Raw genomic sequence first — 15,317 nt, forward strand, 5'->3', positions numbered from 1 at the left:
GATATTGACCTTGAGCTCTCCAAAACCAAACCTCCAACACTCCCTCAGCTGCTGGCCTCCCCTCTCTGGGAAAACAGAAGCAATCAGGAGAACTTCTTCCTCCTCCCAGCACCAACTCCACCAGCTGACCAATACCTTCTGTGCCCACTCCTTGCTTCCCTCCTGTTGTGAGGGATGCGGTGGCCACCTCTCCCCCTGCACTCCAGGTCCTACCCTCCTGCCTCTTCCAGGCCTGTAGTCCCGCAATCAGCCCTCCTCACCTGCATCTGCATGATCTCTACAGGATCGTACCCTGCAGCAAACAAACATGTTGTGGAACCTCCCGGCTGACAAACCCGCCCTGACTCCACTCTCCCCCCAGCTACCTTCTTCCTCTGCTCCCTCTGCCTCGTGTATTCGGTCTGTTTCCTCACCTCCCATTCTCTCCGGTCAGGTTGATCCCGCCCCTCCACTGAAGCTGCATTTATTCAGATCACCAGCGCCGACAAATTCAATGGTCAACTGTCCTAACCTTACTTGTCCTCTGACAGCCATGACTCCCCTTCCTGAAACGCTCGTTATTCTTGGATTCGGACACCACAGCCCCTGCCCTTCTCCTACAGATCGTGGCTACTCCTCAGCCTCCCTTGCTGCGTTTCCCGACTCATTCCTCTAAATGCTGCAGAGCCTAAGGACTCACCCTCTTTAGTCTCAGCCCCTACTTTCTACAGCTTTAAATACTTATTCACTGATCAAAAGTATTTACTGAACATGTACTATACATAGCAGATGCTATTAAGTGCTGGGGTTACAGCTGTGAAGAAAACAGCACCCCCGCCCCGCAACCAACCCCACACCAAAAAAATCCTTGACCCCGAGAGTATATTCTCTTAAGAGTATGATGATGACTCTCAAATCTGTCTCCAGCCCCGACCTCTTCCTTGATCTCCACACTCCTGTGGTCAACTGCCTATTCCATACTTCCACACTTGGCTGTCTAATAGGCATCACACACTTACTATGCCAAAAACAATTCCCATTTCCACCTCCAAATCTGGTCCTACCCCATTCAGTCTTTTTTTTTTTGGCTGCGTTGGGTCTTCGTTGCTGCGTGCGGGCTTTCTCTAGTTGCGGTGAGCGGGGGCCACTCTTTGTTGTGGTGCGCAGGCTTCTCATTGCGGTGGCGTCTCTTGCTGCGGAGCACGGGCTCTAGGCGCACGGGCTTCAGTAGTTGTGGCTCGCGGGCGCTAGAGCGCAGGCTCAGCAGCTGTGGCGCACGGGCTTAGCTGCTCCGCAGCATGTGGGATCTTCCCGGACCAGGGCTCGAACCCGTGTCCCCTGCACTGGCAGGTGGGTTCTTAACCGCTGCGCCACCAAGGAAGCCCCCCATTGAGTCTTATCTCAGGAAACAGCACCTCCAACACCCAGTTTCTCAGCCAGTCTCTCCAGCCAAAAACCAAAGAACTACCCTTGATACGTCTGTTCACTTACCTTCCACACCCCCGTCCTTCAACTCTTCTCAGTTCACCTCCCAAACACCCCTGGCATCTGGCCCTTCTCTCCCCTCACCATGTCCTCCCCAGCCAAGCCGCTCATCTCCCTGCCTCTACTCATGGGCCACCGTCCACTGTCTACACAGCAGCCCCAGCACCTTCCCTCTAACCCCTCCCTCCACCTGAACGGGGAGGGTGCGCAGAGTCCCTGCCCAGACCCACCACCCTTTCCTTTCAAGGTCCCTCCAGCCACACTGGCCTTTTGTTTCCTTCAAATCACCAACTTCCTTTCTGCCTCAGGTCCCCACATTTGCTGTGCCCCCTACTTGAATACGCTCACTTTTCTGCAGGCAGGACTGTCACGTGGCTGGTCCACTCTGATCATTCAGGTTGAAGTTTGAAAGGTCACCCCTCAGAAGCCTGACCACTCATTACACTGTCACTATCTGAACACTTCTCGTTTGTTCACTTTTTCGCTGCCTAGTTCTACTCATTAGAAAATAAGCAGGCTTCCCTGGTGATGCAGTGGATAAGAATCCATCTGCCAGTGCAGGGGACACAGGTTCGAGCCCCGGTCGCAGAAGATCCCACATGCCGCAGAGCAACTAAGCCCGTGTGCCACAACTACTGAACCTGCGCTCTAGAGCCTGCAAGCCACAACTACTGAAGCCCGTGCACCCTAGAGCCCGTGCTCCGCAACAAGAGAAGCCACCGCAATGAGAAGCCTGAGCACCGCAACAAAAACCCAACGCAGCCAAAAATAAATAAATTAATAAATTTTTTTTAAAAAAGAAAATAAAAGAAGCTTCACAGCTTGTCTTGCTCACTGCTGGACTCAGTGCACGCACTAAATAATTTTTTTTAATGAACTGACAGCCACTAACTCTCTCATCTTCCATTTTATCCTCTATGGCTCTGTTGTCCACACAAGCACATCCCTCCTTCAGATACCAGCTTATAGTATGCACTCCTCCCCTAAAACCACTTTTCTTCCTGTTTTTAAAAAATACAAATTTGAGGAGGCCCCCAGTGACAGGATTCCAGAACGTGGTGAACAAGCCCACATGCACTTCCGCCATCTCAGCGTGGAGCACAAAGCCACAAGAGTGCGCAGTGGGGAGAGTGACCGTGTGGCCCTCAGTAAGGGCAGCTGCTCCGGGGGCATTCAGAACAGCCTCCTGGCAGCACAGGCACACCACTCAGGGCACAGCGGGAGGCACCAGGGCTCTGCAAGGACACACCTGTTACCACCCTCCTCTGACAGACGCCTCACTCACCGGGGTCTGTCTCAGATAAACAGGGACAAAGCCAGCTCGTTTCCAGAACCTGCAAAGGATACAGAGAGCAGGTCACCACTTGTGCCTTCTGGGAGCAGCTGACACACAGAGCTGGGAAGGGCAGGGGGTGAGGACAGCGGTGCGGGGGTGTCAGAACAGCTGACACTACTGCAAAGGCAGACACGCAGCCCACAGGACTCTCATTCTCAGGACACCAAGGCCAAAGGGATGCTGCGGGAGGAAGGGCAGGCGAACGCTTACCTGAGGAGCCTGGGGGTCAAGCCGTAGCACACCCCCAGGTAGTCCAGGTGCTCGGCAGGCCTCTCGTTCAGTTTGAGAAGTAAGGGAGGCAGGTCCTTCCGGGGAGTGACGACCTCTTCCAGCAAGCTGACAGCCTGGAGGATGCCAGAGGGGAGAGCACGTCCACCCAGCGGAGAGAGAGGAAGGTTAGTGACATTCCCAAGCACCCCTGGCCACACCAAGCTCTGGATGAACACAGCAAAAACCGGGACAGGTGTCTTGGTTTTTAAAATGTAAAATCACCACTAAGTCCAGTCATCATTCCTAAGGATACCAAACCCCTAGACAAGCACGGACTCACACTGCTCAAAACCCAGAATTCGGGGCTTCCCTGGTGGCACAGTGGTTGAGAGTCCGCCTGCCGATGCAGGGGACGTGGGTTCGTGCCCCGGTCCGGAAAGATCCCACATGCCGTGGAGCGGCTGGGCCCGTGAGCCATGGCCGCTGAGCCTGCACGTCCGGAACCTGTGCTCCACAACGGCAGAGGCCACAACAGTGAGAGGCCGGCGTACCGCAAAAAAAACCAAAAAAAACCCCCAGAATTCGGGAAACAACCACATGGTTTAGAAATGCCAAACGCATTTACAAGGAGACAGAGGTAAGGTTCTGAAGATGAGGGCTGAAGATGCAGGTCTGTCTCCGGATGGCTGTGTGTCTTGGGAAGTGACAAACCTCTGAGCCCGACCTTAAGTATAAGCCCCTTCCCACCTCCTGAACAGGCACACTGTGAAAAATCAAATGAACCCGTGTGAAAAGCTGTCCCAGCTCCTAGCGTTAAGCATTCTTACCCAGAAAGACAGAGCGTCCCTGAGTCTGGGTTCAGTACTAAGAGGAGGAGCCTGCACAGCGGCGGCTTTCAGCTGGCATGTGGATCGGCATCACCTGGGAGCTTCAGACAGATTACCGGGCCCCACCCAGAGCCTCGGATTCAGGAGGTCTGGGGCAGGGGTCAAGAGCTGACACTCTTAACAAGTCTCCAGGTGAGGCGGATGATGCTGATCCGAGGGCCTCGGTCTCAGTGTCAGCTGGAGAAAGAGAAGCTTCTCCAAAACCAGAGAGGAACTCTGCTGCTACGGCTCAGAGAGCCCAGACCACAGGACAGCTCTTGATGATACTCCTGAAGACCCAGAGGATGGCCCTCCCCGGAACCAGGAGCTCGGCCAGAAGATGCTTACCTCACTGCTGACAGTGTGAATTTCTTGTGAGGGCTCCAGGACCTTTTCCTCGAGACAAGGGAACCTGCCCTCATAGTACATCTGCAGCAGCTGCAGGGCTCGGCTGCCATAGCCCATCTGTGAGCAAACATGGAGGGAAACAGGCAAAGGGAAGAGAGATATCCTCAGTGTCTACACCACTCGTACGCCCCTGTATTGCTTCTAGAAAGCCTTCACTCCAGGTCAAACTGCACTTCGCAAAGAGAACCAATGAAACCCCTCAACAAGGTCAAAGCAGAGACCCTTAAGACCTAGCGTGGCATGACCCTCACTCTCGCATTGTCCAGCCCTTCAAGAACGTGAGGATGGCTGAGCATGCTTTCTGGCCCACAGATCAGAGAGCTCGGAACTGATGACTCTACAGCTAACTCCTCGGTGAGGACTTCTAAGACGGGAGGTAACTACAGGAAGCAGATCTGGTTCACAAGTCCCCTGTCCTCACAAAGAGTGAGCACATACAATCATCCTGCCCGCCCACCCCCAGCCCCGGGCAAACCGTCCACAGCAGAGGGGGACCTGGATCTGCTACTCCTTGACCAGCTTCCTATTTAAACAACCACATACACCTGCCCTAACGAGAGGCCAGCAACACGGCTGCAGCTAATTACAGCACATCAGGTTTAAATAACAGCACACACGAGGACACGTTACCGCTTGATAATCCGGGTGAACAGCAATGCGAACCACTCTTCCACCCGAAAGGCCGCCAAAGTCTGGGTCTTGGAACTGTGGGGGAGACACAAGCCGGTAACTAAGCAGCAAAAGACAGCCTCCAGCACTGCCAGCTTCACTCACTCAGACACACCAGGGAAAGCACGTCACCTGTTCTGACACTGTCCATGGAATCAGGTCCCCTGAAGCCTTCTTGCCTCGAGACAGGCTGTTCAAGATGGACTGGCGAGAAATCTCGCCCTCGAGGCACACCTGTTGGGGAAGCAGGACAGTGCAGACAGAAAGGCCGGCTCCAGGTTCAGAGCCCAGCCCCAGAACCTCACCAGCACTGTGCCCTTGCTCTGACTAGGCCGGCTGTTTCCACTCCAGAGCACGCTTAACCCTGTAACCAACCCATCCGTTTCCAAGAGAAGTTTCATTACTGTGTCCCCTGGGCATCCTGACACCGTCACTAAGAAGGCAGAATACTGACATCCTCCTGGCCCAGAGAGCAAAACCACACTAGAAGAGGGTCTCCACACGTGGTGTACATGTGAGCTCATCAATTAAGGCTCAGGATGCTCACACGGCTCTCATCACAACTGTGCAACGTCAGTGACTCCAGGGTCTAACAGGAGGATGGTTAAACACAGTTCCGTACGTGCATGTCATGAAATACAATGCAGCCTTAAAAATTATGCAGATTATGAATATCTGACACATTGAAAAAAAAAGATTACCAAATACTATGATCGCATGTTTATGAATAGGAAAAATGATAAAGAAATGCATAAATACAGGCTAGGCATTAAAAACATCTTCCCAATCTGTGTCTTCTAATTTTACAAGTAGCATGTATTGCTTTAGTAATAAAGGAGAAAAACAAAGTTCTGTTTTAGGAGCTGCAAGTCGAAATATGAGTGGCCAGTTCTGATTTTCACCCATCCATGAACAGTGGGGCTTTGGGTTTCTGTCTGGGTGGTAGTTTCCTTTGATGCACCCTAATCGCCTGCCTGGATACGTCCAGTCACTAGGCTTGAGACCAGGAATCAACAGCTTCCCGTTCTGCACTGCGGTTACTGAGCCACTAATCCTTGATGCCTAAGTGGGTCCCAAAATCAATGCCACAAGGACACCTCAGCTTCTGTACCTGGATGACAGCAAGCACTTCAGGAAGGGCATTCTGGGTGGGGGGCACAGGAGGCAGGAGGCAGAAGAGATGGTGAGCAGGCGCATCAGAAAGCATCTGGAGATCGCTGGGAGAGTTCTGTGGGGCACCAACACGGTCAGTGAGAAGCACTCCTCATCCTGTCCTCACTCGAGAGACTACTCCACAGTCATGACTGGAGAACTGCCTTCCCCAGAGCCAAGTGATGTGCTGAAACCCATCAAAGCGCCTTTCCAGCATCATAGCCAGCCAGCCTGAGACCCTCTGTAAGGGCTTAAGTGAGACTTAAGCCTCCAACGTTTGCTGTCACCTCACCACGAGTGCTGAGGCTGCAGAGCCGGCGCAGAGACCTGCTTAGTTAGTGCTATATACTTCACAGCTGGGAAGTGAACTTCTTCCTGATAAGAGGCTGCTATTTCAAGAAAACCTCTCACCACTTCTAACACCAACCTTCGGCTTTCCGTTTAAAGGGTGTTCATAAAAAAGCTACCTAGACACTCAAAAAGTGTCCTTTCCAATGTGCCTTTTTAAGACTTTCAAATATTCCAAATTCTCATTCACTGCTCCTTAAAAACAGCCCAGGGGTATAAGGCTGGTCTCAGGTCAAACAGCAGCCCCTGGATTACAACTGCTATGTCATCTCAGCCCATCCATTTAGCCAACAGGCAAGAAATATAAGTACCCCTTTTAAAATGGGCAAAACTTTCCACCCTCTCCAGCTACCACACATAGAGCTACATGCAGAAATCTCACACTCTGTATGCAAAGCTGGAGCCCACGACAAGCCTGAACAACAATGGGAAATGCAACCCCTCCAGCAGGATCCCTGGACCTTGCCAACATCAGGACGTTCAAGTCCCAGTGGAATGGTCACCTGAGCCACTGGGTAACAAAACATGCAAAAAGCCAAGTCAGAAGGCACTGCCCAGGGCTGGAATTCACTGCTAAAGTTCACCCGAGGGCTAGCTGCAGTTACCTTGTAATGAGAAGCCACGTAGAGGGCCATAAGCCGTTGGAGGAAAACCTCAGAGGCTTTGTGGTAGCAAAAGAGGGTATCTCTATTAACATAGTAGCTGGATCTGGAGTTAAGCAACCAAAGCAAATCAAAGAGAACCCAAAACAGGACACACTACTTCCAAGGGTCACCTGGATATGTGGGTTTCCCTCAACCTGGGAGGAGGAGCCCCTGGTTCCGAGCAGAAACATATCAGGGAGGAAAAGAAGGGATATGAACAACATTCAACTCTCCCCTCTCCCGAGAGCAGCAGCCTATGAAGCAAAGGGCCAAAACCCTTTGTTCAACTCTTCCATTGCCTCCTCTCCCTTTCACAGGGCAAATGGAACCCAGGAGGATACAGCTCACAGGCTTCAGGCAAGGGGCAGCCAGAGATGATCCGAGTGATGTTGAGGCAATCCAGGCACAGCAGGTCGTTCAGCCACTTCTCTACTGCGTCCCCAGGGGCGTATCGGATCGACTCGTGCAGGGAAACCTCATGCAGGGTTCGCGCTGTTCCCCACAAAACACACACACACAGTGAGGAACAACTAGTAAATACTTTTTGTCCAGAAGAGCAAGGCAAATGTTCTACTTTATCTGTCACATGGCGCTCACAAAATATGGCTCAAGAATTTAAAGCGAGTGGTTTTAAATTGTTCTGGTGGATGTTCAACTTGCCTCGACACCAATCCCAAGGGGATCTCTCTAAGTCAATGCAACCAATGCCCTGAGATGGTGACAAACAGGAATCTAGCCACCAGAAGGCCCAGGTCAGCCTCCCATCTGGTCACTGGTTTGCTGTTCCTCAGAGAAAAGCAACTTCACCTCTTGGGGACTCAGCCTCTCTGCCTGATGGTCAGACGGTGTTACCGCCTATGAGGTTATGAGGGGAAGGATCCTGCAGGAGGGTGTGAAGTGACTTGCTGTGCACGCAAGCGCATTCAGAGCTCCAGGGGTACCTGATGCCAGTCTGGCGGTCGTCGTGGTCTTGTTCTCAGCGGTGGTGCTGACCTGGCTCTGGGCACTCTGTTGACGGAGCTGCTGAATTAACTTGAGGGACAGAGACCGGCCAGTGCCCTCGTAGCTAGGAGCAAAAGCAAAGGCAATCAGGCATGAGGTCCCAAATCAACTCTCTAGGAGGGGACAGAGAACGACTTTCCTGTTCCTGATGAAACACCAGACTTCTGTTCGCTGAGGACAACCCTGTCACCTCTGAACTTCCATGCCCAAAGGAGTCAGGGCTGCATGGTGGCTCACCTCGGAGCCATCTGGGCCTGGGCTCAAGTCCTGGCATGTCCATTTAGTACCTCTGGACAAAGAACTCAACCCCTTTTAGCCTCCTCCTCAAAAGGGGACTATTCCACACATCCCACAGGACTGTACTGTGAACTAAAAAATAAGGACTGAGGGCTTCCCTGGTGGCTCAGTGGTTGACAGTCCGCCTGCCAATGCAGGGGACCTGGGTTCGTGCCCTGGTCCGGGAAGATCCCACATGCCGTGGAGCGGCTGGGCCCGTGAGCCATGGCCATTGAGCCTGCAGGTCCAGAGCCTGTGCACCACAACGGGAGAGGCCACGACAGTGAAAGGCCCGCGTACCACAAAAAAAAAAAAAAAAAAAAGGACTGAGAAGAAGACGTGAATAAGCATTTAGCATAATGGAACTGGAACGCAGGTAAATGGCCAATTAATAAGAGCTGCTATTAGAAGTTCCATGCTTGAAAAAATGAACAGAGAGTATTTCCAGTTTGGAAAAATTAAGATTAAACAAATCCACCACCCAGGTAACTTTTCTCATTACTACTTTCATTTAAAAGATGACATAAAGAAGTAACAAAAAATTTGGGGAAAAGAAATCATCTATAATCTGATCACTGAACCAGCTCTTTTCAATTGTTATTTCCTCCTTGTCTTTGGTCACAAGCACACGTGACCACAGGATGCAAACTGCTCAGTGGGTTTTTTTAATTTTCAGTTTTACACTGTTTCATAGCATTCATTATCATAAATGAGGATACTGTATAAATACTTCCTCTAACTCAAATACTACTTTTAAAGAATGATCAAAAAATTAAATTTTGAAGTGCTTTTATTACTCCTGCCTGCCCCATATAACAAAGCATTCTCAAAGGAATTCCATTTACTTATTTTAAAAAAAAAAAAAAGAGTAAGCACAAACAACAAAGCTAAAAAAAATTGTGTTTCAAAGAACATTATCAAGAAAGTGGAATTTCTTGAGTGGGAGAAAGTTTTTGAGTGGGAGAAAATTTTTGTAAATCATGTATATGAGACTTGTATCTAGACCATATAAGGAACCCTTCCATACAACTCAACAATAAGTAAGACAACTCAATTAGAAAAATAAGCAGAGGATCTGAATAGATACTTCTCCAAAGAAGATAAATAATGGCCAATAAGCATATAAGATGCCCCACATCATCAGCCATCAGGGAAATGCAAATGAAGACCACATGAGATACCATTTCATACTCATTAGGATGGCTACAATCAAAAAGACATATAACTGCTAGCAAGGATATGGAAAAACTGGAACCCTCAGACACTGCAATAGGAATGTAAAATGGTACAGCTGCTTAGGAAAACAATCTGGCAGTTCGCTAACAGTTAAACAGAAAGTTATCATTGGACCCACTAATTCCACTTCTACGTATACACCCGACAGAACAGAAAACATGTCTGCACAAAAACCTGTACATGAATGCTGACAGCAGCATTACTGCTACTAGCCAAAAGACAGAAACAACCCAAATGACCATCAAAAAGATGAATGGAAAAACAAAATGTGCATAAACATACAATGGAATAGTATTCGGCCATAAGAAGGAATGAAGTACTGATATAAGCTACACGGATGAACCTTGAAAACATTATGGTTAGTGAAAGAAACCAGTCACAAAAGACCACATATTCTAAGATTCCACTTATATAAAGTGTCCAGAATAGGCAAATCCATAGATACAGAAAGTTGATTAGTGGTTGCCTAGAACTGGGGGGTAGGAAGGAATTGGAGGATGATAATGAAAGGATATGGGGTTTCTTTCTGGGGTAATGAAAATGTTTTAAGATTGACTGTGGTGATGGTTTCACAACTCTATGAATATACTAAAAATCACTGAATTATACACTTTAAATATATCTCAATAAAGCAGTTATCAAAAAAGAGTAAAACCCATTTTATTTAACTGTTTTCAGTATAAGCAAAGCAGTCAAATAATAAATCTATAATACAGAATTATCTCTTCAAGATGTGACTTCCATATAGAAATCTTTTCAATATTGAAGATATGTATACACTGACCAGGAAAGATGTCCCAGTATATATTTTTTTTCTTTTTTTTTGGCCACGCTGCACGGCTTGTGGGATCTTAGTTCCCCAACCAAGGATCAAACCCAGGCCCCCAGAAGTGGAAGCTCAGAGTCCTGACCCCTGGACCGCCAGGGAATTCCCAGTATATTCTTTACATAAAAAAGCAAATTCAAAACATTATGAAAACTATGTTTATGTTCTTATTCAAAATGAAAAAGTTAAATAAATGCACAGAAAATGTACACCAAAATTCTAACAGAAGCTGTCTCTATATGGTCAGATCACCGGTGATTTTTCTTTTTGCTTACCTTACCTTTCTAGCTTTTCTATAGCAAACAAGAACGAAATATTCCAAAATTTTAAAAAAGCTCTTGAGCCTGCTTTCTTATGATAACTATACAGTTACTTTAATACTATATTTTCACATAATCCTCAGAGATAAGACACTGGTATTGCCATCCATGTGCCCTTTAGAACTTCATCAGGCCTACGGACAGAAGGAGACACTCATCAGCTGGGTTATGAAGTTCTTCAGTCTGGTGCTGCCTGTTCTGGTGGGCCGTAGCGCAGACCAGAAGTGAGCTATAGTTTACTATGAAGGGGCCAGCTGCCAAGGAGAAGGCCGAGGAGAGAGCGCAGCAGAGCCCCAAAGACTCAGACTTCAGGAATCAGCCCTACCCACCCAGGCCTAGGTCACATTCGTTAAATGCTATCTAACTGGCAACAACCTACAATGGGAGCAACGGCTCCTGCCCGAGGTGCCTCACCCGTTGATGGTGGATGCCATGAACACAAGGTAGGGGCCCAGAAGGCTCTTCACCAGGGGGAGGGGGATGGCAGCAGCTTCATCGATCACAACGAGTTCAGCCTGGCCCAGTTTCACAGCATCTGCAGGATGTATATACTGCCAGAAAGAAAAATTTGTATTATTAGCTTGGCCACCTGATACCATGGCTGTGATCACTGGTGAGTCACCATAAAGGCCTCTCTTTACTCTCTCTCCCCTGTCCCATTTCTTCTTCTCTCGTTCCTCCTTCTCGCTTTTCCCTGGCAGGGCAAAGCTGGGATGGGCTTAGAGTCAGATGCCTGGGTCCAAACAGGTCGACCACTGACTGTGTGGCCCTGGGCAGGTCACTTCATCTCAGCACCTCAGATTCCTCTCCAGAAAATGGAGGAAATACCTGGTGGTTGCCTGAGAAGAAAAATAGGTAAATCTGTAAAAATGCCCTACCTGGGACCTGGCTGAGTGATAAGTGGTGCCTCCCTTTCTCTCCTCTCTCCCTTCTCAGGCTTCTCCCCAGCCTCACTCTGGCCAGTGGGCCAGAGGCAAGCTTGGCCCCAGCAATGGCTAAAGGGGAGGATGTCAGGCTTCTGAAGCATCTCCTACACTCTGGGTACTGTGTCCTGCTTTGACACCATCAGTATAAAGCCCAGGTCCCCCTGCACTGGTGGGGACACTTCTAAGACTTATAACCTTCTTAGTGCTCACACATCCTTATTTATATTATTAGCTGGGCCATCTAATGTCACAAACTTGCCATGAGCTTGGCACCCTTATGCGTATAAACAACCCTTTCAGTTCCTACAGGGGTTCCTGCTCTTTTTAAAATTTGCAAAAGTCCATGAAGAGGTATTTTTACAGGAGAGGAAACCTGAATAGCCAACTAACATAAACAAAGGTACTCAGCCTCACTAGTAATCAGCGCAATGCTGAAGACAACAAGGAGACCCCACTTCACACGCAGACGGGCAAAACTTAAATAGCAGTAAAACACCCAGTGTTCCTGAGGACGTGGAGAAACAAAAACTCAAGAGAGTGCTGGGGTGAAGGTAAATATGTACAAACACTTTAAAGGAGAATTTGGCAAAATCCAAGAAAGATGGAAATCTATGCATACCCTAAGACCCAACAATTCCAATTCTAGAAACATATAAATAAACTGTAATGTGCTCATATAGTGCCTAAAAATGAATCAACCAGATCTACAAGCTTCAATCTGGACCAACTTGAAAACAAATGTTGAGTGAAAAAAAGGCAAGCTGAAAAAAGACAAGTATAGTATGTTACCATTTATGGTTACATAATTATGTAGTGAAATATAAACAAATGAAAGGAAACACACCAGGGACTTCCCTGGTGGCGCAGTGGTTAAGAATCCGCCTGCCAATGCAGGAGACACAGGTTCGAGCCCTGGTCTGGGAAGATCCCACATGCCGCGGAGCAACTAAACCCGTGCGCCACAACTACTGAGCCTGCGTCCTAGAGGCTGCGAGCCACAACTACTGAAGCTCGCGTGCCTAGAGTCCGTGCTCCGCCACAAGAGAAGCCATCGCAATGGGAAGCCCACTCACCGCAACTAGAGAAAGCCTGCGTGCAGTGATGAAGACCCAGCCCAGCCAAAAATAAATAAATAAATTTATTTAAAAAGAGAAGAAAAAGAAAGGAAACACACCAATCTCAAGAGCACAGTATGGGGAGTGACAGAAGGGAATGGATGGGGAAGGGTACAAGAGGGACTTCAACCGTGTCTGTGAGGATTCAGATCTTTAAAACAAAAATATGAGTGGCTTTTTTTTTTTTTTTTTTTTTTCGGTACACGGGCCCCTCACTGTTGTGGCCTCTCCCGTTGCAGAGCACAGGCTCCGGACGCGCAGGCTCAGTGGCCATGGCTCACGGGCCCAGCCGCTCCATGGCATGTGGGATCTTCCCGTACCGGGGCACGAACCCGTGTCCCCTGCATCAGCAGGCGGACTCTCAACCACTGCGCCACCAGGGAAGCCCATGAGTGGCTTTTTAAACGCGAAACAAACACAGCAAACAGCAAAACATCAGCATTTCTTAAGCCTGAGTGCTGGGCACTTGAGTGTTATCTTATATTGGTCTCTGTGCTTTCCTGTAGTTTTCAAGTATTCCATTACAGGTGAGATTTTTTAACTGCTTTGCTGGAAGCTGATGGGTCGAGGGGGCAGAGACTCCACTCATTCCCGACAGCAGATACATGTCCTCAGTAGGGACCCACATCTTGGATCATTACAGAGAAAAATTAAACAAGCACCTCATAAAAGCAGCAGAACGCAGGCCCCTGGAGAGGCACAGCCGACTTTAATTTAATATTCTTCTATATCGCAATTTCCAGCAAGAAAGAAAAGGTCTCAAAGGGACACAAATGTAGCCTCATAAAGTCAGGTCACCTCTTCTGCACTTCAACTCCAGTCTGGAGACAAAAGGACTCTGGTAATACGAGAAGGTCTCTGATGACAGATCCAAGGAGCGGCGAGGGCTGAGCCAGGCATTTCACGGAAAGGTTCTCCCTCTTTGGTTTGTGTGTTTTTCTTGAGTTTTAACAGATCTCTGTATTCTCACGGCCTGCAGCCTGCCCCTCACCCCGCCCTACGCCAACACTGGACTCTCTTCCCCTCAGCTGAGAGGACCAGGCCAAAAGTAGGAAGAAACGCACAGAAAGAAGAGAGTCTAGAAAGAGACCCAGCAAGAAAAAAATTAAGGTCCTTGAGGGAAAAAGGCACAAACACTGAACCTTATTTATAACCTGGATCCGTGATAAAAGGTATACCTCCCTGACAGACATATACAAAGGCCTCGCAGGCACAGAGGTCAAGGGCGTGAAGTGCCAAGTTGACGCCCACTTCCCGCCCCAACCCAACTCCAAAAGGGATCGATAACCTGCTCCATTAGGAGCCCACGGGCCTCCATCCCTTCCGCAAGCCTGTCATGATTTAACAAAGTTGTAGCCTTTGGACAAGTACAGACCATTCAGGCTTACAGAGGACTGGAGGTTCACAGAGCTTTCGGGGAAACACCGTTTGAAAAGGAAAATAGGCCACCGGCTAAACCACAAAGATTCAGAGCACATTTTACAAAGAACTTTTCTTCTTTTAATGGTGAGGTTATTTATTGTCCTCGCTACAGATGCATCATTTCAAAACCTGCTGTAACTAAGCAAAATTAGAAATGATGTCGGAAAAAATGATTTTCTTTCTCTTAGCTCATTAGCATACTTACAATGCTACTCACTCAATTTTCAAGGGACAAAACTACAACTTTCCCATCTGGCTACGTACATTTGGTAGTCTGCTTGAATGCTTTTCTTTAGAAGAGGCTGAAAATCTGGAACACGTTTACCGTAAAACAACAACGCTGTCTAAAAGATACGCAATTACACAGCACATAAAACAACTATAAAAGGAGATGTCTTAGAGCATTTATATACAGCAGGACACTGGCCCCACGTGGCAGGGTTTTAGAACAAGCCTCACCTGAATGGTCTGCCTGTGTTCCCGGAATATGTTCACTCTGATCACGGCTTTGTTAAATTCAGGATTTAGAGACTGAATGATCTCATAATCCAGATGCTCCTAATAGGGAAAGAGCCAAACCAATGCCAAATGTCAGAAACAGGCTATAAAAACTAAATATTAAGGAAGTTTGCATTCTAAAGACTTCACCTGGATTTATACTCAGCATGGAATCAAAATAAGCTCTTATCCTAATTTCCTACCTGATACTGCAGAGCATCAAATCCTTTAAACACAAATTCAAACAGAGTGTGGAGGTTATCCGGGCTTGGAGAGGTAACAAAGATATTGGAGTACCTGTTGAACAAAAGGAGTATTTTTTTTTTTTAAGTAATCAGGAAATCTAAGAAATGTTTAGAAAACTTAAAAAAAGAAAACATTTTTGTTTGCCCCTGTTACACAGGGGATAACCAGAGACAGTGGCAGAAAAAAAATCAGGACACACGTTTTGGGGAGGAAAAGTAAAGCAACTGCAGACCTGAGGGTATTCTTCCTCCCAACCTAATGAAAACGCATTACCAGTTTGAAGGTAGCACACCCCAGCAATTAGCTACCAGCATCTGTGAAAGCACCCTGCTGAGGGCACTGTGGGGACCTCT

At 48.2% G+C, this 15,317-nt stretch overlaps 1 protein-coding gene across 2 annotated transcripts in view; it reads right to left on the reverse strand.

The window, feature by feature from the left end:
- The window catches only part of NAT10 (N-acetyltransferase 10), a gene marked incomplete at its 5' end in the record, with an annotated part of 36,834 nt that overhangs the window by 9,237 nt on the left and 12,280 nt on the right, over window positions 1–15,317 (reverse strand). The window contains 12 exons of one of the 2 annotated variants that reach the window (XM_079707584.1): window positions 2,750–2,798; window positions 3,011–3,144; window positions 4,225–4,341; window positions 4,915–4,989; window positions 5,086–5,187; window positions 6,065–6,160; window positions 7,059–7,155; window positions 7,439–7,589; window positions 8,039–8,163; window positions 11,172–11,308; window positions 14,680–14,778; window positions 14,922–15,015. In XM_079707584.1, coding sequence (XP_079563710.1) covers window positions 2,750–2,798; window positions 3,011–3,144; window positions 4,225–4,341; window positions 4,915–4,989; window positions 5,086–5,187; window positions 6,065–6,160; window positions 7,059–7,155; window positions 7,439–7,589; window positions 8,039–8,163; window positions 11,172–11,308; window positions 14,680–14,778; window positions 14,922–15,015 — 1,276 coding nt within the window. Of the gene's footprint in view, window positions 1–2,749; window positions 2,799–3,010; window positions 3,145–4,224; window positions 4,342–4,914; window positions 4,990–5,085; window positions 5,188–6,064; window positions 6,182–7,058; window positions 7,156–7,438; window positions 7,590–8,038; window positions 8,164–11,171; window positions 11,309–14,679; window positions 14,779–14,921; window positions 15,016–15,317 lie in introns of both variants that reach the window. The other variant, XM_079707583.1, reaches the window with a different exon arrangement.

This window comes from Hyperoodon ampullatus, assembly GCF_949752795.1.
Source record: "Hyperoodon ampullatus genome assembly, chromosome: 7".
Lineage (NCBI taxonomy): Eukaryota > Metazoa > Chordata > Mammalia > Artiodactyla > Ziphiidae > Hyperoodon > Hyperoodon ampullatus.